This window comes from Pimephales promelas, chromosome 19 (genome assembly GCF_988280905.1).
Source record: "Pimephales promelas chromosome 19, fPimPro1.hap1.1, whole genome shotgun sequence".
Lineage (NCBI taxonomy): Eukaryota > Metazoa > Chordata > Actinopteri > Cypriniformes > Leuciscidae > Pimephales > Pimephales promelas.
This window is the reverse complement of record NC_142787.1, coordinates 1,862,407-1,887,456: the sequence shown is the minus strand read 5'-3', so window position 1 is coordinate 1,887,456 and position 25,050 is coordinate 1,862,407. Positions and strand designations below refer to the sequence as shown.

General features: G+C 40.3%; 2 protein-coding genes across 3 annotated transcripts; both read right to left on the bottom strand.

Moving 5' to 3' along the window:
• Positions 1-351: 351 nt before the first annotated feature.
• irs4a (insulin receptor substrate 4a) lies at positions 352-7,258 on the bottom strand. Its single transcript, XM_039663644.2, has 2 exons — positions 3,904-7,258; positions 352-2,139 (listed from the first exon to the last, which is right to left on the bottom strand). The coding sequence occupies exons 1-2, from the start codon at positions 6,980-6,982 to the stop codon at positions 2,135-2,137; spliced, it is 3,084 nt and encodes a 1,027-aa protein (XP_039519578.2). The 5' UTR covers positions 6,983-7,258; the 3' UTR covers positions 352-2,134.
• Positions 7,259-10,953: 3,695 nt separating this feature from the next.
• On the bottom strand, positions 10,954-24,738 carry LOC120473599 (NHS-like protein 2). 2 transcript variants are annotated; one of them, XM_039663510.2, is made up of 5 exons: positions 24,720-24,738; positions 24,097-24,246; positions 18,440-20,214; positions 15,606-15,744; positions 10,954-11,633 (listed from the first exon to the last, which is right to left on the bottom strand). In XM_039663510.2, the coding sequence occupies exons 3-5, from the start codon at positions 20,136-20,138 to the stop codon at positions 11,366-11,368; spliced, it is 2,106 nt and encodes a 701-aa protein (XP_039519444.2). In that variant the 5' UTR covers positions 20,139-20,214; positions 24,097-24,246; positions 24,720-24,738; the 3' UTR covers positions 10,954-11,365. The 2 variants fall into 2 exon arrangements, with proteins under 2 accessions (XP_039519444.2, XP_039519446.2); XM_039663512.2 differs by lacking the exon at positions 24,720-24,738 and having other exon boundaries at positions 24,028-24,108.
• Between the last annotated feature and the right edge of the window lie 312 nt (positions 24,739-25,050).

Sequence of the window (25,050 nt, the reverse complement as noted above, 5' to 3'; positions counted from 1 at the left end):
TTTGTTATAATTTTGATGATTATGGATTACAGCTTATGAAAACCCCAAAGATGAAAAGGTTTTAATAAGATGTAATCCATTATCATCATTATAAAAAATAAAGGCATGTAATGAGACTATATAATAAATTAGTTTCACCTTTTAAGTTGAATGACTGAAATAAATGAACTTTTGCACGTTTGACCTCAGTTCGCATTCAGAGAGGATGGATGTTTGGATTATTCTTGCTTACCTTTAAAAATATCCTCTTTTGTGTCCAGTAGAGGTCAGCGATATCAACTACTGCACAGGACACTGCAGTCTTAACATGTCCACAGCCATGTTGCATCATACAAGACACGAGAAAAGAGATACCTTGGCACTTTTTTATTGCAATAGCTCTATTACAAGCAAAAAACAATCTAATAAATTTACACAAAAAAAAAACTAAATATAAAAAATGTAGAAGTGACCAAAAAATAAATAAATAAAATAAATAAGAACTCAAACACCCTCATCCTTGAAACCAAACGAGGTGTAGCATGTCGACTAGAGAAGGAATATCAAAAATTACAATATTTACAAAAGGAAGACGGCGCTGATAATGGTTCAGTCATTATTATCAACAAGCTTTCAGCATAACCGAGTACTGACCATATGAACAGCAAACTGTTGACACACTCAAATGCTTCTTCTTTTTTACTTCTTTTTTGTCCAACTCTTCCTTTCAATCATTGTAAAAGGCAAACAACTCGACACAATATCAGAATCCCCAAAATATAACATCAGTAGAGCCCCAAGTATATAAAAAAAACAAATAAACACACGTTTGATTATTTTCCCAGGCTGTCACGGTAGTTATTGTGTAGCAAAATCCCCAAGAAACGGTATACTACTGTTTTTTTTTTCATCTCACATTTTACTTACATTAAAGCAACGCCATATCATGACACAATAGCTAGTCAAAAAAAAGAGCGCGCCAACGAGTGTGACGCAACCCAAACGAGTGGAAACATCACTGACGTATGATATCGTCCCAACAGAATCTGGACTACTACTGTAAAGCTTACACATCTCACTACACAGCGTTCAACCACAACCAAAACCTCAACCCAAAACCTCTTCATATAAAGCTTTCAGGTACAAGCAGAGGAAAAGGACTAGAAAAGAAGGCCCGAGAGATGAGAGGTTTTCTGAAGTTGTATATATACACACACTGAACTCCCGCTCTAAAACCGAGCCGTAAACGGTCAATAAATTATCAATAAATAAACGAAACGTGTGGAACGCAGAGTCGTCGTCATCCTGCTGTAATGTGGCAGCTTGTAAGACTAGTAGTGAAATGCAAATACAGAAAACCACGAGAAGTGGCGTCAAAAACACCCGCCGTCTATGTAAACAATGCCGCGTTGCATTTTAAACGAGGACAGGAAAGCCGTGGTCGTGGAGAAACGGTATTTTGCATCACGTGACTTCACATTAATACTAATACGAGGATTTCGTGAGCGTTTTCAGGAGGTAGCAACTCAGAAACACTGTCACGTAAAAAAAAAAGTGCTCGATTGGAAAAGTGTCTTCGTAGTTCGTACGCGTACTTTTTAAATTCGCCTAATTTAACGTTTTTAACGGACACTCTCGTCAATGACGTTTCGCTACTCTTAAAGCGAGACAAACTCCACCCCCTCAAAAAATATTTGACTTTATACAAATCAAAAACCAGTGAAACTAAACTAAGTGCGGCGAGCGTCTTGAGGAGTGGCTCCCTTTACAAAAATGAGATTCGATATACAAGCTTCTCCTATTTACACGGATCCGGCGCGGAGAAACACAAACCTGTAACCAAAAGAGCCATGATGCATTTCAGTTTGTTCGCACACACAAAAATAGAAGTGCTAGATTTCTGAAGCTCACAGTTCTAGTTCAGCGAACCCGCTCTAGTAAACACGACCGAAAACTAAACAAGTATCATTCGGACAGAAACGGACAAATGAAACCGGTTGTTGAGGCAGTTATGTGGGAAACACGGAGCGTAAGAGGTTGTGCAGTTTCTCAGTCTGTGTTGTTGGAGGTCTGAGGAGGAGGACGAGGATGACTCCTCTTCGTCGTTCCAGAGGTCGTGTCCTGATTCTCCTTCGGGCACCGTTGTATTACTCACTCAATCTGCAGGGATGAGGAGATACAGATGTTAGATAGATAATAGCATTCCTGGGTTTGATTTCCAGGGGAGTTATTACATGTATAGCTTTCATTCAAAATAAGTCACTTTGGATATCTAGCAACTTTATCTTTATGAATTAGAGCTCATTTTTACAGGTGAAACTCGAGAAATATCGTGCAAACGTTCATTTATTTCAGTAATTCATCTTAAAAGGTGGAACTAATATATTATATAGACTCATTACATGCAAAGTGAGATATTTCAAGCCTTTATTTGTTATAATGGATTACAGTTTATGAAAACCCCAAATTCAAAATTAGAATATTGTGAAAAGGTTTTCATATCTGTAAGTCATAATCATAAAATTATAACAAAGGCTTGAAATATTTCACTTTGCATGTAATGAGTCTATATAATATATTAGTTTCAGCTTTTAAGTGGAATTACTGAAATTAAATCAACTTTAGCACCATATTCTATTTTTTTTTTAGTTTCACCTGTAAACTGGAACCATATAAATCAGTAGCTTTTTTTTTTTAAGTTTACTACCTTAATATTAAGTCTATTATGCATTAAAGACAAAACTCATTGGGATCCAGATATATTTCAACCAATTAATGTTTTTTTGGTGTTGTTGTTTTTTTTTACAGCAGAATATTTTATGGAAAAATATAACCTAAATGCTTAGAAGCAAAACCTTTTTATATGCATGGGTTGAATGATTTCAGAAAATAAACACTTCTCATCTATTATGATATATCATCTCTTAGAGTAAAAAAAAATTAAAGGGACAGTTCATCCAAAAATGAAAATTATGTCATAATTTTCTAGTTCAAAACCTGCATGAGTTTCTTTCTTTTGCTGAACACAAAATTTAATTACCTAGTACTTTTTTACCATACTATGGATGTCAATGGGGTCCATTAACTGTTTGGTTACCCATATTTATCATCTTTTGTGCTCAGAAGAAGAAACAAACTCATACGGGTTTTAAAGAATTTGAGGGAGAGTAAATGATGAGTTTTTATTTTCGGGTAAACTAACCTTTAACCTTTGCTTATAGTGTGTGGAATTTCCTTTTTTAGTTGTTGTTCATTAACAGAAGATGTAATATAGTGTGAGTGCAAGTCTAATCAAAGCTTTTATTAATATTGCAAGACAAATTGCCACCTTCAGCTTACTTTATGATAAAGTGAGTGCAATGTCACCCGCAAACTTGTTGTTGAAATGATGTAGGTGTGAAAGAAAATAATCATCATCAGCAGGAATGCATCTTTGATAGACATTTTAAGTCATCTTGGTAAAAGTTTTACTTTGACCGTCAAAAAGCGAGTATTTTATGTAGCATGCAAGTGGATTCCTTTAATATCAAACTTGCACATCACAACATCTGAGGTGCTCTTTACCCAGTGCTTTTCAAAGTGTGCAAAACCAAGTTTCAAAATCATGTTCAATCAATAATAAACAAAAAAAAAAAAAGAATGTCTTTGAAAGCAACAGCAATATTTTTCACTATAACAACAGGAAGTTGAAATGACAATTCTGCTCCATCGTCTCGTCTCAGGACAACAGGAAAGACTTAATAAAAAAAAACTGTGAAAATTCACAACTTCTTCTTAAGTAAGACTGTTTACATTACATCACATTGCTGTCTTAATAGTCTGCATTCACATGACAAACTCAGAAATGAATGTTGACGCAGCATGCAGCCTTTTACTTGCGGTCACTTATCTTGGTGCATAATGGGAGACAGAGATGCAACCAACCTTTTGAGGCAGTGGCACGTCCTCCCGAAACGGAGAAGTCTATACCAGCGTATGCATCGCTCTCTTGGAGGTTGCTGTTAGCGGTGCGCGGAGGGGGCGTGTCACAGGCAGCTCTGGCCACGCCTCTCAGGTCCAGAGCGATGTAGTTGAGGTAGCTGGATGAGGCGGTAGCGGCGTCCGAGTGCGACCACATGCTATCGAAGGAGGTGGAGTTTTGCCATCTGCTAGCTTCCGGGGGATTCTGATTGGCTGAGGGTCTGATTCCGCAACCGCTAGCGAATGAAGCAGGCGACGGGATGAAAGTCTCTGAACTGTGTCGTCTCCTTCCCTGCGGATCCGCTCTGATGACCTTCGGCTCCGTGTGGGCGAGCCGTTCGGAGACGCAAAGATGCTGCATCAACGGACCGTCTCCATCGTGCGTTTTCTGGGGATCCAAATTAGCGGACGCTTGTCCATAGGAGCATCCTAAGGGACGGGCGTAGTTAGGAGGGTTCCACGGAGCTACAAGCGAGTGCCGAGGAGGCCGGTCCTTCAGGAGGCTATCCATGTTTAGTCCTAAATAGTCATGATCCGGTGATGAGCAACATAGGTGATAGCAGGGCTGGGAGGGCGGCGGAGTTGAGGGCAAGTCTACGGAGGACGGCGACACTTGGCAGCAGGGACGCGACCCAAAGTCCATGTGAATGTACTCTCCAGGACTAGGCGGGGTTTGGGGATCGGGTGGAGACATGGGAATGTAGTCCATCTTTTGGTGCTTGTCTCGGGACGGGGTTTTGTAGGAGCGCGGGAGAGAGAAGTATGAGGCCTTCGGGCCTTCCGGTGAGGCTTGGGAAAAGCCTTCAGCCACGGTGAGTTGGGACATGTCCATGTAGTCGTCGTACTCCGCCTGCTCCCTGCTGGAGGTGCCGTCCCCCGGGAGCATCATCATGTAGCCGAATCGTTCCGCTTGCTGCAAGGGATGGTTTGCTCTGGGATGCATAGGGGTGTAATCTGCATTCGGAGAGGGAGCGATGCTGTAAATCATAGGCATGTAGCCGTCATCTTTTGGGGGTTTCTTCTGACACTCGGAGCTGAGCAAGAGAGGCTTGTTTGGATAATGCAACTCAGACTTATAAGAGGACTTCAGGATGCACGAGCAGACCTGGTGTCGTTTCGACTCCACTGGGCTCGGTTCGTCCAAAGAGGACGAGGTTTGCGTAGCTTTCTGCTGTGTGACGCTTAAACTCCCACCTAGTTTTGGCTTGGACGAATGTGCTAGCTTAAGGAAAGTCCTTTCCATGTAACTGCTCTCCTCTTCGAAAGTCCTCACTCCATCTTTATGCCAATCCATGGTCATGTATTCAGTCAGACGGTAGTCTTCCCTAATCGGAGGCGTGCTGCTGTGGGAATCGGGAGTGGTGCAACTTGCGTGGAAGTACCTGAAGTCGCACGGGCTCGGGCAGAATTCGTCAGAGGAGTTGAAGCCGCCGTCACTTGGCGAGCCACAAATGGAGGAGCTAGAGGGGCGAGTGTGTGTGTCGGAGGCCGAGCCGTGTCCGCTGCTGCTGGACACGCTAATTGGGCTGGTGGCGGACAGGAAGTGAGACACAGGAAGTGATGCGGAGCGGGTGTGCTGGCTCGAATTTGGTGAGGCGTGCGTGCAGCAGCTGCCGCTTTCTTCCCGGCCCACACTGAGGATTGGGGTGTTAAGATGCACGAGGCTTCCCGTGCCGGAGCTGAGGGGTCGATCTTGAGTGCCTTCGCCCTCGCTGGACGTCCGGTAGCGCTGACCTCGCCCTTTGTTTTTCCCGGTTGGTGGCGTTCCAGTCACCGAATCCGTTCTGGACTGGCGCTGCAGTCCGGTTTGGCTTGGGGGAAGGTTGCCCAGATGCCGACGAGTCGTTATAAACGGTATTGGATTTGAGCCGGAGGACTGGCTTTTGCTCCGCGGCCTAAAGTCCGGAAAGGCCTTCAAAGCTTTCATAGTGTCCAGAATGGTCTCGTGCATGTTCTGAGCTACCACAGAGTCCTCGACTTGCACCCAAATTTCACCGGGGCCGATGGAAGAAGAGCGGCCCACCTCGATAAAGAAGAAGCTCTCGGAGTGGCCGCAGCGGCGGATGTTCATCAGCGGCAGGTTGACTGCGGGCGTCTCCGAGTTCAGCTTCACCAGGTGAATAGTTTTGGCAGAAAGGCACAGACGGTACACCCCCATTAAATTCCTAGTCTGACCCAAGCCTTTAGGTTTGACGTTTACCTGCCACACCTCCTTGAAAATAGTCCCTGGCGAAATCGTACCGTAACCGTCGTCAAGTTCGTCGTTGTCCAACTGCCCCTTTTTTCCCTCCGTCATAAGTTCGGTGAGCGACAAGTACCACTCCTCTTGCTCCTGTTCGCTCTCGGCGACCACCGCAAAGTACTCGTCTTTAGTATAAAGGGCAATGAGGTATTTGTTCTTGGCATCAGCCCTTTTGTTGACCGTAAAACACTGGGATAAGTAAATCACCCTTTTGGCAGGACATGTAACACCAGAGGCAGCAGCTTTAAGGGCATTTCGAAATTTCTTCTCGCTGTCGTAGTACTCCAGCCGACTAGGCCCGAGGTTGCTGGCGCCCCTAAGGACAAAGAACCTTTTGTGGCCATGTTTCTGTTTTCTGAGATAGCCACATTTCCATATGTCCCGGTCCACGCCGGCAGAGCAGACAGCGGCGGCGGCCAGGGCGGCAGCAGTGGTGTCGGCGCTGAGTACGCGGCAGAAGGCAGAGTCGTGCACCTTATACTGGAGGGGTGGCAGGTTCTTCCTCAATACAGCATCCTGAGGGCTCTCATCTGGGAACAGATGATGCACTTTAAAGTGGTAAGGCGGATGGTACCTCCTCTGTGGCTGAGAATGAGAGGAGGCTGTTAAGTGCATGGGCAAACGGGAGCTGTTATTGATTGAGGTGGTGGAGGAAGATGATGAGGAAGATGAGGATGGTGGCTCCCCGGTAGCACAAGAGATGTCACCGTTAGTCGCGGTCGTTTTCGTGACAACGCGACGCGGTTGTGCCTCCAATGTCAACATGACGCCGTGATTCGGTATATGCGGCCGATCTTCCATGGGACAATGCAATGAAAGGTCACTTTACCTCAGCTTTACGCCGATGCACGGCCCATTTTGTTGGCTAGCTCTGATACAATTACACGTTCGAGTAATCCGTGCTGCTTTCCGATGTATCGCCGCGGTGATTATTCAGCACGACAAGCACGACGAAACGTTGCATCTTCGCGGAGCCTCCATCATCGCTCGCTGCCATTATAAATCTTTATTTGCCCGCTTCACTCATGGTGGCTACACATCACTACAGCCCAGCGAAAACATCACGTGACGTGGACGTCAGCGTACTGCGCGGGGTGAACGGCGTCAGGAGACGCCGCTGCATTGGCCCGCTCGTGTGACAGACAGCACTCTAAACCAATCAGAGCCGTCGATCCAGCAACCGCTTCTTGTTGATTGGAAGAGCTCGCTGCCTCTGTGTGCTGGTGCTGGAATAATATATTTGGAATGAAAATAAGAGCCAAAAGGCGAGAACGAGACGGTTTATTTCGTACAAGAATGTAGTTTTACATTTTTTAAATTTAGAAAATAAAATATTGAGCGATTTTAAGGACTGACTTAATATTGTCTCGCGCTGATCTGTCAGTCAAAAGTTTGGACACTCCTGCTCATTCTTTATTGTAAAAAATGTATTATTATGACACTATTCAAATAGTTTTAGAATAATAGCATCACAAGAAATTGAAGCATAGAAACCATGTGGCTAGAAAGTGGTAATGCAAAAATATATATATAGTTTGCTGCAATCTCAAATATTCGGACATTTGATCTCATTGTAATTGATCTACATTGTTCTTATGTGTTGACTGCAGGGATTCATATCCTTCATGTTTGTGAGGAAGTTCATTCTTTTCTTTTAGTCTGTCTGATGTTTATATTGACTGAATCTGACATGTTTTCAGATGGTTATCAATATCCCTCCAAGCACCTTATCAACAGATGTGTTTTCACATTGAACTTTTGACCTAAAAAACAAACAAACAAACAAAACGTTTACATGTTGTATCTGAATTTACTGTCATAAATACTCATTATGATTGTGACCCTGAGCTGGATTTATTGAATAATCTCAGTTGCATCTTACGGTCATAAATACAGCCAGTCTTTATTTAGTGTTTCACAATAAACCTTGACAATCTCTTATCTCAGACTACAACACAGCACATAACATACTGTAATAGAAAATAATAAATAATAAAAAGCAATAGGAATTAAATGAGTACATGAAAATAATAAGTCTAAATGAACCGTGTAATGCTGTAATGCATGTGGGCTGAGAGGATATATCAAGTTTATCATGTTTAAATTGATAAAAATTGACAGCAAATCATCATCAGTAGTTTGTGAAGGATCATGTGACACTGAAGACTGGAGTAATGATGCTGAAAATACAGTTTTGATCACAGGAATAAACATTTTACTATATAATCACATAAACAATAAACAGTTATTTTAAACTGCAACAATATTTCACAATATTACTTTTTTTGCATTTTTAATCAAGTAAATGCTGCCTTAAAATGTTAAAAACATAAAACATCTTACTGATCCCACTTTTAAATGGCAGTGTGTATCAAAGGAAGGGCATTGTCTAATGATTGAGACAACGAGAGTCTTACATATACAGTCCAAAAGGCTATTTATAGACATCAGAGCCAGATATATCCAGAGATCCTCTTTCTCAAATGTAGTTTTTATATTTTCGCATTATTTTGATCTCTGGATGGACTGTTGCACTGCAGAATTGTCCTCATCCAGCACCTACAAATATGAGTTGTTGTTTTTTTATTATTATTTTTTTATTATTATTTTCTTCATCTTAACCTGCAATTTTATGGACACTTTTGTCTTTTTCATGTTTTTATATATATGTAATTTTTCCTGTGTTAATGCAAACTGCATACATTTAGGCATGTATTTCATTGTAATGTTACTATTTCACCCCCATTTACCTTTAATAAATCTATTTTATACTTTTGGACAAAAATGTTCCCATTGAAACCCATTAAAACTGCAATATTTTAATCAGAGCTATTTAACTATAAAACGATGCAATCTTTGTTTAAAGGCTTTCATTCATTTGGCAAGGCTTCAGAATGTAAATTTTTACTATTGTTTTTTTATTTACAAGATAATAATATTTTCTATAAAGCAAATCCTCACTTTATTCCTGTTTTCTGCTTCTTCATATTATAGAGCCAATTGGATAAATGATGCAGCTATAATTGTGTGTGTGTGTGTGTGTGTGTGTGTGTGTGTGTGTGTGTGTGTGTGTGTGTGTGTGTGTGTTGCTCTGGATTCGATGGCACTCGATGAAGTGTGGTTTGTATGTGTGTAATAAAAAAATTGTGTGTGTGTGTGTAATATTTGAGAGAGCAAAACTCTACTACAAATCCCTGATCCAACCAGTGTGTCCCAGTAAGTTTTACTGGCATCAATGGGGAATCCTGTAACAGAACAACATCTCGCAGAAAGATCAGTTTTTTAAATAGCAGCCTCAAATTTGAAACAATTTCTAGCAGATTTAGAGTTCAAGCCATTTTATAAAATACACATATTATTTAAAATATTGTTTATAAAAAAATTCAGAAACATAAACCTCTATAACTTTTTTTTTTGGTGTCACTTTTAGTTTAAAATGAGACCAAAGCTTAGTCATGCTTTTATGACAATTTTTTGACATGGACATTTCTGTCCACGATTGACCTTCTTTTAAGAGATGCACAAGGATTAAAATCATTTTGACACCGAGGAGCTGTTTTCCACTAAACCTTTTCTGGAATGGACAGATTTCCATGGATGTAAAAGGTTCTTGCCCTTTATTTTTAAAGAGTGTCTTCATCCTTTCAGAGTCTGCAGTCAAACTTTAGTCTTATGAGATCTAGTATTTGTTATATGTCTTCAGGTAAGAAGAGGCAAAGATACACTCGGGATCACAGATGATGTGTGGTTATACCTTGAGATGTTCCAGCGCATCAGTGATGTTGGATCATGACATTTTCCTCTTGTTTTTCCATAAGGAAAATAGATCCTCACTGCTTTCCTCAGGAGCCTCCTGAAGTCTTCTGATTCAAGTCAAGTCCTGGAACTTATGTGTTACAAACAATATCACATTATTCCCTAAAAAGTATCTAATTGGGCTACTTAGCTACTTTTTATGGAAACTAATGCGTTAGGTTACTTTTAAATGTGTTACTTTTTCTCACAAACAAGAAAAACAAACAAAATAAACAAAAATGTAACAAATAAATCTGTGTAGTTATGGCAAATGTAAAAAAAAAAGTCAATTTTACACCAAAAGGGAAATAAATAAGGACATGCACATTCATGACTGTACAGTAGAGGGCGCCGCTCACTCTGAGTCGCAGGAGAGAAAGTTCAACAATGGCTCTGTCCCAAATGCTCCCCAATCCACACTTTCATGGCGTAACACCACTTTGACTTTAAGAGAAGTCGGTTTTGGACACTCACCGGCCGCTGAACACACTTCTGAAACCTAAGATGATAATGGGACACCATACGGTCTTGTGGACTCAATAGACACGTGCACGCGATCCAGAAGACCGCAAGTGGACATGTGGCGTTTGGGACAGGGCCGCAGGGGGCATGGGGTGTCAGGACAGGGCCGCAGGGGACATGGGGTGTCAGGACAGGGCCGCAGGGGACATGGGGTGTCAGGACAGGGCCGCAGGGGACATGGGGTGTCAGGACAGGGCCGCAGGGGACATGGGGTGTGGAAAGGAAAAGAATGAAGTGTTGAAACAAGCCCTCGTCTCTCGACAAAGTCAGATTAAGATTATATTAATTCCTTATTATGACATCTCTCCCTCACACATCCAACATGTCTAATGGTTCTTTGAAATGAAGAGAGACATGACAGAGACATAAACTTAAATTAAACATTTTAAGCATAATTTAAATGCATCCAAAAAGTGAATTGAGGATGTTCTAAGAAACACACAAAAAAGCACGAGTTACTTCTGAAAAGCAATTTAATATACTGAACATCTGCAAGTCTACAGCGGAACATTTTAAAACAGTCATTGATATAATCTGCTTCGTTATGGAAGGCAGGAAGCCCAAACACAACCAATTATTAATGAATTTATATTCAGTAACTTTATGACAAGAACTGCAATATTATAGCATCTCAACTCTTAAAACATTTATATTTACATTAACACGTAAAGATATATTTGAATTTACAAACTATTGTGTTATCATTCAATACAATGAAAAAGCAATGCACGTTTCAGGAAGAGATGATTTGAACGTCTTAATGTTGTGCTTCGGATCCAAACGCATATTTACGAGCTCGTTTTTTTTTTGATACTTTGATATTGTTTCGGAAACTTTAACGTGGTATTGTGGCGAAAAAACTCAACTTTATGGCCCGTGTGACTGTACATAGCTGTTTTTGCAATGTGTGATGTTTTCTGCAATGGTAACAGAGGGCTTGGAGCTTCTGAGCAGCTCTGTGGCTGAGATTCGTTCACTGCAACCAGCCTTGGCGCTTCTCGTCCTCCTCAGAAAAGCCATGAAGTTGTCATTTTGAGAGCTGATCTTGGACGCTCCGCTGCCGAGTGTCTGAGCGCCAGGGTCACCGTGTTTGTTTTCAAAGGAGTCTTTCCGACCCAGGACCTTTCGTTTAGACCTGCAAAATGGGAAAACGATATAAAAGAGAGCGGGACGCTTAAGCCAACGTCAAAACAAGACTGGGGCTGTACTGGGAGCTAGAGTGTTTTGTAGCAGCACTAATTAACCTGTGAGTAGGGTTGGGAATCGGATACTTGAGGTCAGGAATTAAGACTTAGACTCCTCTTATCGATTCCTTCGTGTGCATTTTAATATGACTTTAAACCATTCAAGGTTTTCTGTGATGCTCACACATCTAAAACGACGTGCGCACAGAAAGCCACATCCAAACGCGTCCGTTACAAACACGCACTGGACGGATGTCTTCAAAAGTTATGCTTTTGCAGCATCTCGCACACGTCACGGCAGTATTTTAATGATCTAAGCTAAAGCCTAGTTCACACTACATGATTTTAAGCCTGATTTGCAAATCGTTGAGCTCGCCGACAGGTCAGGGACTGTAATCGGGCGATGAACGCTCGCCAATCTGTTAGTATGAAAGATCCAACAACCAGTGTTGTGCAAGTTACTTCCAAACTGTAATACATTAGGTATTACTTGTTACTGTTATTTAAAAGTAATTCATTACCGTACAATATTACTGTCCCAGAATTGTAATGCGTTACATTACTCATGTATTACTTTTGAGTTACTTTCACCAAAATAACTAAGTAGAACTTAACTTTTGGGCTGTAACGATATGCAATATGAAACCGAAATCGCGATTCGCCACACGACTCAGATCCACGAACCTACAGAATCGCGACACACCTCTTCCAACTCCAGCGTTATTCTCCTTACCGTCCAGATCCAATGCTGCCTTATCTTTAAATTAGGCTATTAGTATTATTTGAAGTTAACATTATAAAATACGTAGACCTACACCACAAAACTAGTTGAGGATAAATTATTTAAAATTGGGGAAGTCCAGCATTATGGACATGATGACATTTGCAGTCAAAACTTGAAATAAAAATTCTCAGAAAATACATGTATTGAAACGTATATAGGCTACTTCCTTAAAGGACTCCAGACATTAGACAAATATCAGTCTATGTTTTATTTTTAATATTAGGGAAAAGACACACATTCATGTGTGACAAAAAAATAGGAGGCAAAATATATTTTTTGTAATTCTGTTAATTACACTGCGCAAATCGGATGAGGAAGGGTTGGCTCTGCATTCTCCATAGAACTTAAAATATTCATTTTATTTTAGTTTTCGTGTTCGCATTCATGAGGAAAAAACAATGTTACAGACACTGGCACTAAAAGACTGCTTTAAAACTTTCACATAGTCTGTTGCCTTTAAGAAGTAAAAGCAGACAATACACTGTAATACAACTATAATACAAGCCTCACTGAACATGTAACGAGTAAAATATTACTGAAAATTGATTAGTAATGCCTTACACTACTGCGTTACAGCAAAAAGTAATATGTTACTGTAATGTATTACTTTTGTAATGCGTTACTCCCAACACTGCCAACAACGCATCACGGATGCTCGCAGACGCGTCACAGAGCCCAGAAAAATATCTAGCATGCTAGATATCCAGAGCTGAACCTCAGTGATGTCATGAGCTACAGCCAATCAGAGCAAGGCATGGGTTGAGGTCACCAGGTAAATCTTTTTTTGCGTTTTTTTTCTCAGAGCAAATCATCACGCAAACCGGTTTGCAGCACTAGTTTCTGTCTGACGTCCACACTGGCGTGTTGTGTTCTTCGTCTTCTTCGCTGGGTATTGGCACGCTTGCTGTTTCGTGTCATTTCCGGTTAGTTTTATCGCGTGATTTATTTCAGGACCTCGGTTTAATGTCTCATCCAAAAGAAGTAATGGGTGTGTCACATGCAATCAACCAATCAGAGTGTCGTCTCCCATTCCCTTAAAAGCCAGTTGCGCTCGTGCCATGGCGGATTCACTATTTACATGGAGGAATTTGCAAGCGTAAAAACTGATGGTTAAAGACCATCTACGGGACAAGCCGGATTCCATCATATCTTTATGTACACAATATGAAACTTTTACATTGTAATCCTTTTTCATTTTTAATATTTGGCATGTTTGTGTGCTGCTTTGTGTGTGTTGTGGACCCGCCTATAGGCTCATATTACTAATGGCATCCACCCATCCGTCCATCAGGGGGTCAAAGGGGTTGGACAGGTCGCGGGAATGGTGGTGTTTCATTAGTAATATTATTATTCGTGTTTTTGTAGTTGTTATTAATAATTGCATGGCACTGACAATTCAACCAATTACAAAGTATTCATCCTCTTCCACCGGCATCGTCTACTCATCTAATGGGCATCCTCTAACCTGGCCTTTTTAGGGGGCTTTGAATGAAAGGATGCTTAATTGCTTCTTACCTGACATGGAATGATTAATGCATCCATGGCCAGAAAATAATGATTTTAAAAGTGACCTATAAAATAGACTATGCAATACACTTGAATTTATTCAGTGGTTATACAATTATTAAGCGTATTTGGAGAGAGATGTTTATAATGTGACAATATGTCAGTTATTGTGTGATAACGCAAATATGACTAGGCTTAACTTGTTCTGAGCAGGTGTTGTCAGTGAACGGGATGTAAAACTGTTGGCTAATTTACAGACACTCATGAAAAACGGATGCTAATTATCTGGGAAACGTTCTCAAGTTGTGAATTTTTTGTAACATTAAAACAGGAGATCATGACTTATTTTGAATCTTACCCAGATTTTCTGATTGGGCATTGTGTAACCCCTTTCTTTTTTCTTTTTTTTGATTGGCTGATAAGTGGCGGCTCGACTAAGAGCTCCAGGGGAGGCGTGCTCGATTCCTGCCGGGTCGACAGTGAGAGCGAAATTTTGGGTGCTGCGGCATATTAAATATATTTTAAATAGTTTTTCAGCGTGAGAAATACATTGTGTGGCGAGAGTGCGTGAGCATGATAAAAGACCGAAATGAGTCACTGTCACGTTCAATGCGTGACACTTGAGAGCCCTGCAAATGTGCCCTTTAAATCACAAAAAAATATTGCGCCCATTGACTTTAGACCAGGATTCAGTTGGTCAACGGCTCAATGTATTTCAGTTCCTCATAATAGCAACACACCTCGTTCTCAGACCAGCAGTCCATGCCCGCACAGATGCGCGCAAATGCATTCGCTATTTAAACAACGTGGCGCAGGATGTGGAAATGAAAACTGTGTCAGGCTGAAACTAGCAAAAAGCTAGCCGGGTGTATGATAGGGCCCTTATACGTTTTTTTTTTTCTTTCCACTGACATGCGTCTTTCGTTTTTGACCGGAAAAAACGCGTTCTGCTCTCATTTGGTTTACTGCACGACATTGAACTGAGTTCTCTTCTGCGTCTTTTTGCACTTGAACGGACAAATACACAAAAATGTGTCAAAATATCCTCGTAAACCCAGTCGGTAATGTCTTAAGTGAACGTTAATGCGTGTGTATCAGTGTATTGGACCCGTGCAGCTCTTAAAGTGACAGTACTGATATTCCTGCGGTCTCTGTAATAACACTAATCAAACAACAAAACATAAAGAGAAAATTCACTCGCTGTTGTTGACTGAATAACTTTTGTTACTATATTTTATTCAGAAACTGCAGTGTTATTTTACATTTGATTACAGTTTCTGTACCGGAACACCTGAAAAATCTTAAAACACTGTATCTTTGTTGTATTTATTTGTGCGATTGCTAATTTGTTTGTTCATTATTGTTACTAAACATTAAGTGTTTACTTGCCTTTACTGTAATAATTCTTGAAATTTATATCAGTTAGGCTGGTTGTTTTTTTGTGATGGTATTTTTAAACCATACGCAAAGGTTCCTTTAGCCTGTTGATGTTTGTTCATGATATTCAGCTAAAATGACATGTTTTGCAATAAGACTTATGATACTTTTTTTTTTACCATATTGGAATCGAAATTAGGAATCGATAAGAATCGAGAATCGGAATCGTTCGAATTCAAACGATACCCAACCCTACCTGTGAATTATGGTGAATAGATCCTCTGTTGTTTGAGATTTGGACTTGTAAAGAAATACATCATCTTCCTCTCCTACTAATTGTAAAGGTCCAAGGTCGGGCATTCGCTCCCTCTTCTCTACGTCGTTTGTTGGATGACCTGTTGACATGATGAGACAGCAACTATTGATTATGGTACAGAACATGGCAATTTCACTAACCGAAAGATAAAATTAAGTCCATTACACCGTGTCCTAACCAGAATCGATGCAGTAAGATTCCAGCAACTAATAATTTTTATACCATGGTCTGGGTGAATACTCGATACTGATTGGCTGCAGGGTGTCCGTTAAAAAGTGATAGAGGACACCTAGTAAAGTAGTTCTGGTGAAACTGCCTGTTTACCATTCGAAATTTATAAATAAATGCGCTGCACAACAGCTGTGAGTAACCATAGCAACAGGCAGTCAAACGCTCTATCAAAACAAACATCTAACGTTAGATATTATAGCCTAATAACGCATTAACCCTTACGTATGTCCACACCAGACGCAACACGACTATGGGACGCGATAAAAACAGCCAATTTCGGTGTTGTATTGGATGGTAGTCAATGGCGAGAGACAACAAATATTTTCATCTCGTTTGAATTGTGTCCTAAATTACACATATGATGTTTGTCCATTTAAAACTTACATTTTAAAGTCAAGAAAGTCACAGTTTGATGTAAAAATGTTGAGGTATAAGACTGTTAAAATACGTAATTACAAAGACTACAAACCCCAAAGTGCACATTTTCTCTCAATGAATGAAGCTAACTTTACTGAAGCTAACTTTACTGAAGCTAACTTTACTGACGCTAACTTTACTGACGCTAACTTTACTGAAGCTAACTTTACTGATGCTAACTTTATTGACGCTAACTTTACTGAAGCTAACTTTACTGAAGCTAACTTTACTGACGGTAACTTTACTGAAGCTAACTTTACTGATGCTAACTTTACTGAAGCTAACTTTACTGTTGCTAACTTTACTGAAGCTAACTTTACTGACGCTAACTTTACTGACGCTAACTTTACTGACGCTAACTTTACTGAAGCTAACTTTACTTACGCTAACTTTACTGACGCTTACTTTACTGACGCTAACTTTATTGACGCTAACTTTACTGAAGCTAACTTTACTGAAGCTAGCTTTACTGATGCTCACTTTACTGAAGCTAACTTTACCGAAGCTAACTTTACTGACGCTAACTTTATTGATGCTAACTTTACTGAAGCTAACTTTACTGACGCTAATTTAACTGAAGCTAACTTTACTGAAGCTAACTTTACTGACGCTAACTTTACTGAAGCTCACTTTACTGAAGCTAACTTTACTGAAGCTAATTTAACTGAAGCTAACTTTACTGAAGCTAACTTTACTGAAGCTCACTTTACTGAAGCTAACTTTACTGAAGCTAATTTAACTGAAGCTAACTTTACTGACGCTAACTTTACTGAAGCTAACTTTACTGACGCTAACTTTACTGAAGCTAACTTTACTGAAGCTAACTTTACTGACGCTAACTTTACTGAAGCTAACTTTACTGACGCTAACTTTACTGAAGCTAACTTCACTGATGCTAACTTTACTGACGCTAACTTTACTGAAGCTAACTTTACCGACGCTAACTTTACTGACGCTAACTTTACTAAAGCTAACTTTACTAAAGCTAACTTTACTAAAGCTAACTTTACTGAAGCTAACTTTACTGAAGCTAACTTTACTGAAGCTAACTTTACTGACGCTAATTTTACTGACGCTAACTTTACTGAAGCTAACTTTACTGATTCTAACTTTACTGAAGCTAACTTTACTGAAGCTAACTTTACTGAAGCTAACTTTACTGACGCTAACTTTACTGAAGCTAACTTTACTGACGCTAACTTTACTGACGCTAACTTTACTGAAGCTAACTTTACTGACGCTAACTTTACTGACGCTAACTTTACTGAAGCTAACTTTACTGAAGCTAGCTTTACTGATGCTCACTTTACCGAAGCTAACTTTACCGACGCTAACTTTATTGACGCTAACTTTACTGAAGCTAACTTTACTGAAGCTAACTTTACTGACGCTAACTTTACTGAAGCTAACTTTACTGAAGCTAACTTTACTGAAGCTCACTTTACTGAAGCTAACTTTACTGAAGCTAACTTTACTGACGCTAACTTTACTGAAGCTAACTTTACTGAAGCTAACTTTACTGAAGCTAACTTTACTGACGCTAACTTTACTGAAGCTAACTTTACTGAAGCTAACTTTACTGACGCTAACTTTACTGACGTTAACTTTACTGAAGCTAACTTTCCTGAAGCTAACTTTACTGAAGCTAACTTTGCTGACGCTAACGTCCGTCATTGTTTCTATAGTCTTGCGTTATAATCGTAACATTACGCCGTCATGCCTGAGTGTGTTGTACCAGACTGCACACACACGAGCAGCGGATCTCACGCGTTGTTTCGCTTCCCGGGAGATGTAGTTCATTGACCGACTTTCACATAAAACTAAATGTTGCTCTTCTGTTTCATGACAAACTGCGACTTTCTTGAGTTTCAGAATTATCTTTTAAATGGACAAACATCATATGTGTAATTCAGGGAACAGTTCAGACGGAATAAAGATAAGTCGTCTCTCGCCATTGACTTCCATATTTTTTTCGAAATAAGGTCCCATGAGCCGGAAGGGGAGGGGCTTAGGCTCTCTATAGAAACCGTTCCTAAAAATAGAATCATCGCGTAAACCCTGGAAAATATACCTTTTAGCAAGTGTCGCGTTTGTCTGGTTAGGACACGGTGTTATATCTCTCCTACCTGGTGCACTTGAGTGCTGTTGCTCAGTGACCGAAGGGTAAGTTGGAATGACGCCATATAAAGTGACATGATATTGGCTTGCAGAGGTCGGGGACTTTGGAGACTTGCAGAGGTTTGATGGCGACTGGGCTTCGTCTGGGCTCTTCAGAGCATCTGAGTTGTGATCAAGCGAATTGTCCACAGCTGGAGTCCTTGCCAGAGGAGGTGGTGGCGCTCTTCTCTTCTTATGGATTTGGTTACTATAGCTGGCGGTGTTGAAGGGGACCGCTTTTGGATTCTGCGGCTCAAAAGCACATGGGGGTTGTGGCAACCCTTCCAAAAACAGATGATGTGCTTGTCCAGTACTTTGTGAAGGCACAGTCCCTGTTGGTTTCGCTTTGCTAACCATTGCGTAAATGTCTTCTGATCTCGCACCGGCGATGACCGTTGGCGTTTCTGCATTAGAAGTTGCTCCGAGACGTGGCTGAACCACAGCATTGGGCGGCCATTTATTTCTCTGCGGCTTCGGAGCCACTGGGGGTTTGGCTTTTTGGTTGTTTGTAGGGCTTAAATTGTTCCCAGTCTCCTCCTCGATAATGTCAGATGTAGTTTCCGGCGCGTTCTCCAGATCAGTGCTACTGACTGCCCGTAAACGCACATTATTCAAGTCCTCCTGGGTAACGACAGGCATTATCAACATGCTGTTACTCATCCTCTGCTTGGGTCTGGTGGATTCAGTGCTGTCCGAGTAACGGCGATTCACTTTGGGTTGAACTGAAGGCTCTGGATCGGGAGTGTGTTGTTGAAATTCAGGAAACTGAAGAGAAAGCCTCCCGTTACGGTGTCTGGTTCTCTGGCCTGGAATAACGCCGGAAGGCTTATGGCGCATCCTACAGGACAGGACCGACTGAGTTGGTGTTTCACACTGGCTTGCGTAGCCGCTTGATGGAGAGTTGCGTTTTGAAGGCGAAGAGATTGAGGGCTGGGAAGAGTGTGACGACGACGGGGATGTGTTTACATCCGAGATACATTCATTTATTGGAGCCGCCACGGAGGACTTGCACGGTTCGCTGGATCGAAGCTCATTTAAGGCCCTGTGACCGGAGACTGATGTGTTCAACGGCGCTTCCGTTGGCTTCTTGCACTTGCCGACGTCTTGCTTCGAGGTTGGAATGAGATCTGGGAGTGTCTTGATGCTTTGGGAGTCTTTTCTCCCAAGGTGAAGTCCCTGTTTATGCTCCGCTGCGAGCCTTTGGAGGGACACGGTTCGCACCGGTGGAGCTGGTTTTCTTTTGGGCTTCTTGAGGACGATGCTTCGGGATCGGGATCGAGGTACGGCATCGGGAAGTCGCTCTCCTCTTCTGGTAGAGTTGCTGTCGCTGTCCTCCGAGCTGCTGCTGGGATATGACAGCGCGTAGCTTTCACATCGGCGTCTCGCCACACCGGGGTTGGGATTGACAGAAGTGGAAAGTGACAAGGAGCGTCTGTGGAGCTCTATGTTACTGGTTGGTCGACTCCTACGCTCTTTCCTCACATCCCGTCTTGAGTTTGCCGGTGATTCCTGGATCGGATCCTCTGGATCCTGGAACTGCGGAGGGGGTTTGATCACGTCAGGTGCCATCAGAAACGAGTTCACGCTATCATCCCACTCGGATGAAAAGGTGGACACGTTTGGGCCGCACCAGCCCTGGGCAGAACAAAGCAGGGTTGTGTTTTCCATCTTGGATTTCGGTTCAGCACTTTCTCATGAGAAATATTCCATTGGCTCCTTCAAGCTATTCTTGAAAATGGGGAACCTGAATGGGGCGACAAAAAAAGAATAATTCATTGCATAACACTTTACATTTAGGTTCATTGGTTAACATTGGTTAAAGGAGTAGTTCACTTTTAAAAAAAACTTTTCCTGATAATTTACTCGCCCCCATGTCATCCAAGATGTCTATGTCTTTCTTTCTTCAGTCGAAAAGAAATTAAGGTTTTTGATGAAAACATTCCAGGATTTTCTCCATATAATGGACTTCAATGGGGTCCAAACGGTTCAAGGTCCAAATGAGGGTTTCAGCGCAGCTTCAAAGGGCTTTAAACGACACCAGACGACGAATAAGGGTCTTATCAAGGACCCTTCAAGTCATGAGTCGAAAAAAGATTTCTTCATTTTGATGAACGAGTTCGAACAGGAGAGTCACGAATGCGCATCACAGAACAGAGCAAGGCGACCATTTGAGCTTATAGAACTTAAACTGTTTTATTTATTTATTAAATGAGTGATCATTTCGCTTGATAAGACCCTTATTCATCGTCTGGAATCGTTTAAAGCCCTTTGTTTGCACTGGACCTTGAACCGTTTGGTTCCCATTGGAGTCCATTATATGGAGAAAAATCCTGTAATGTTTTCATCAAAAACCTTCATTTCTTTTCGACTGAAGAAAGAAAGACGTGGACATCTTGGATGACATGGGGGTGAGTAAATTATCAGCAAAAGTTTTTTTTTTAAAAAGTGAACTACTCCTTTAATGTATTTGTATATCAGACAAATGGAAATGCCAGCAGAATCACGACATATTGATGACTAACTAAAAAAAAAAAAAGATATGTCTCAATGGACACAGTACGATAAAGCAACCAATGGCTATGGGTAATCCTCACCTTCATTTGATGGTTTGAACATTTCAAACATCAGTAACACTTTACAATAAGGTTCATTTATTAAACATTGGTTAATGTATTAACTAACATGAGCTAACAGGTGAAACTGGAAAAAATAGAATATGGTACAAAAGTTCATTTATTTCAGTAATTACGCTTAAAAGGTGAAACTGATGGATTATATAGACTCATTACATGCAAAGTCTTTATTTGTAATAATTTTGATGATTATGGATTACAGCTTATGAAAACCCCAAATTCAAAATTAGAATATTGTGAAAATGTTTTCATAAGCTGTAATCCATAATCATCAAAATTATAACAAATAAAAGCTTGAAATATCTCACGTTTGCACGTAATGAGTCTATATAATATATTAGTTTCACCTTTTAAGTGGAATTACTGAAATAAATGAACTTTTGAACAATATTCTAATTTTTCGGGTTTCACTCCTATGAGCAATACATTAGTTAGTGTATTTGTTAACCTTTGTTAATGTTAGTTAATAAAAATAAAGCTGTTCATTGTTTGCTCATGTTAGTGCATTAACAAGATTTTAATAAAGTATTATTAGTAAATGTTCAAATTAACATGAACAAAAATGAATAAATGCTGTTTAATAAATATGTGCAGCTCATTATGAGTTCATGCTAACTAGTGTAGTTAACTAATGTTACTAACGAAACCTTATTGTGAAGTGTTAACAATAAAATAATCTTTCTCACTAAAAATATCACTGGGTGACATCATAGTCCAAATGCTTTCAAATCTGCCCATGTCGGTCTTAGTTTGGCACATGAGTGGGTGTTTGCCATGGCAACCGTTACCTGTTCATCCATATAGAGACTCCAGAGAAATCTCAACTGCATTTACACATTAAGATTATTGCTCTCAGAAGCCGTCACGAGTGGCGAAGGACAACAGAACGCCATGCAAAATGAAAAGGTTGTGCGTTTTCTGTATGATACACAATGTAGGAATTCACCACGTCATTTCATCCAACATTGCACTCTCAGTAAGGACGGGTAATGCTCAGGTTAGAGTTACAAGGCCCTCCTCTGTATGATCTTGTGGGTAATAAAAGAAATAAAACAGACATCTTCTGAATTATTTTCTTTATATCAGCCTTCTTGTGCAGCAAGGGCCGAAATAAACGTATTAATTATTAACCCCTTCCCTATCACATATTTTATAACCGTAATTATCATAAATTAGGTATCATTCGAAAGCCCACACCCTCAGTATCCAACCCGTTAAAGCACTTTGAAATCGGACACCGCGTTACCATGGAAACAGAACTAAAATTCCTTTTATCTGGCTCCTCCCTCTCTAGTGGGCGTGGTCATGTTTCATATTACAAAATGTACAGCATTTTTTATAATCAAATCTTCTAATCTTGGAAAAACGTATCATTGGAAAGGCCTGAGACTCAAGGTTTCATGTTTGGGGATTGTTTTGTGATGAAAGTAGAAATGTGTTAATTTTACTTGCAAAAAATATAAAAAAATTCAATAGAACGTTAACTTAGCGCCTAAATAAAATCTCATGGGAGCTTACATTTTTGTGATATCAAGTTTAAATTTGGAAAGCAACTTGGTTAGACACACAGCTTTTATGGAAGCTTGTTTCCGCCACTGAGTAGTTATAATAATTGTGGCTTTTTAGCTCGCATCTCTGGCTTTTTCTTGCAATTCTGACTTTTTTCATAGAATTATGTGATATAAGCTGGCAATTGCATGTTATAAAGTCAGAATTGCGTGATTTAAAGTTGCAATCGTGAGTTACAAAGTCCAATTCGGAGGCAATTGCGATTTTATATAATGCACTTCTGAGAAAATAAGTCAGAATTGCAAGATATAAAATCGCAATAGTGAGAGAAAAAAAGGCAGAAAAATAAAAAGTAAGAAATGTGACGCAATTATCTTTTAAAATTGTTTTATTCTGAGGCATTAACAAGCTTCAATATATTTTAGATTTTTTTTTTTCTAAAATACATATTGTGTATAAAATATGTTTTTTTAATACATTACTTAAAACGGTGTCTGTGTGTGTGTGTGTGGGGGGGGGGGTTAATTTAGTATAATGGGGGTGTGTGACAGTTAAGGGGTTAATATAATATTATTTAAGTGATGATGTCATGTTACACGTCATTGCTGGAAAAAAAATAACAAAAACAAAATGATCGCACAGAATATCTGCAATCTGCTTTCACTGGAATGACTCATGATTTATTCAATTTAAAAAAAAAAAAGTAAATTTATTCGTGTAATTTATTCAAAGTGTCTCAGACAGCCAAACCCACCATACACCATCAACAAACACCGAATCCATTATATAACAGAGTCAAGCCCAATGCTAATTACATTTCAAAACATACAATTATAGTAAAATATGATTAAAAATAAAAACAATGTCTCAGACACAGTATGTGAATAAAAGGACATTAAAATGCCATAAAAGGAAAAATGACGAAGAATACAGAAAAGATGGAGCGAATCTAAAAACGAAGACCTGTAGAGCGTCCCAAACATCAGGACAACTACATACTAGATCAGAAAATGATAGCTAATGCTTTTCAATGGCTGGGATCTCAAACCTAGACAACCTGTCGCTCTGTGCGGATGATAAGCAGCATCCCTGACCACACGAACCTACTATCACCATAAGGATCCTTCAAACAAAACATTGACGAACACACACATCTTGCTACTCACATGCTGTTGCATGTGCATTGTGACGTTGCTACTCACAACCAGAAAAATGTATGTTCATAACCATCCTGATGTGCATGACACAAGTTGCCATGTTGGAATACATATGCAAAAATAAAATGCTAATGAAAAACCATGAATTTAGAAAGTGTTACTGTCATTGCACGGCCAAAGTCGGAGGTCACTTCGCCGAAACACACAGTATTGCCGCAGAGGACGAGCGTCACACGCTAAGGCATGAAATCGACCAACCTTTAAATGCGGTAAAGGACATTTCCCAGAGACCTGAGGACGATCAAACCCAACCGTTCCCCGTCTTACCTGTCATTCGCTCTGGAGACGGAGCCGTGCCTTCGGATGCTGTTCCCACTCTCCCTCTCTCTCTCTCTGGCTCAACGCATTCACATGCTGTTGCCATGACGATAGGAAGTGGGCTGCTTGCTTCCTCTCCGAGTTCAAGTTCGTTGAATGCTGCGTAGAGAGAGAGAGAGAGAGAGAGAGAGAGAGAGAGATTATATAAACACCAAATCCTCAAGAGACACTGCAAAATTCACAGTGCTGCTTGTCAAAAGCACCAGAATCCACATAGATGCTCAGCTGAGGACAGTCACGCAGCGAAATAGACTCTAAAATCCACTGCAACACACACTGTAATCCGTATTATGAATCAAATTGCAGCTACGCATATGGATTAGCAATTACTCTAATAATCAGATGCATTGACAACACAACACCACATAGAAACGGCACTATATTTTACAGTGTCCTTGTTACATATGTTACTTATAACAGTAAATTATGCATATTTACATGCAACAAACCCTAATCCTATAACCCTATAATTAGAATAACCAAATAATGTTGTGTAACATTAAGACCAAAAGCTGTTGGTATCAAGTTAAACAGATCATGAAACATCGCTGCGGATCTGAAGCGTGTTTCACCCGTTTTCAGGACGACTGCGAAACACTGCCATTGTTCTGCATTTCCCACATTTCAGCAACAGAGGTGGTGTGAGTGCATGTTTGAAGAGGTGTGAAATATATAATCAGTCCGTATTACACAACTCAGTTGCATAACAAGTGCATTTGATTGTAAAAACTTGATGGTGATATTCAGTGTGGCAATGCATGATTGCAAGTTTAGACCAGGAGGTTTTACTTTCGGTGTGAGGGTCAGATAGTGGATGTATTATTATAATATTATATTATCATTATCTTCACCTGGAATGTTACAGTGACAACGCAGTGTGCTTACAACAGGAATTACGCATGT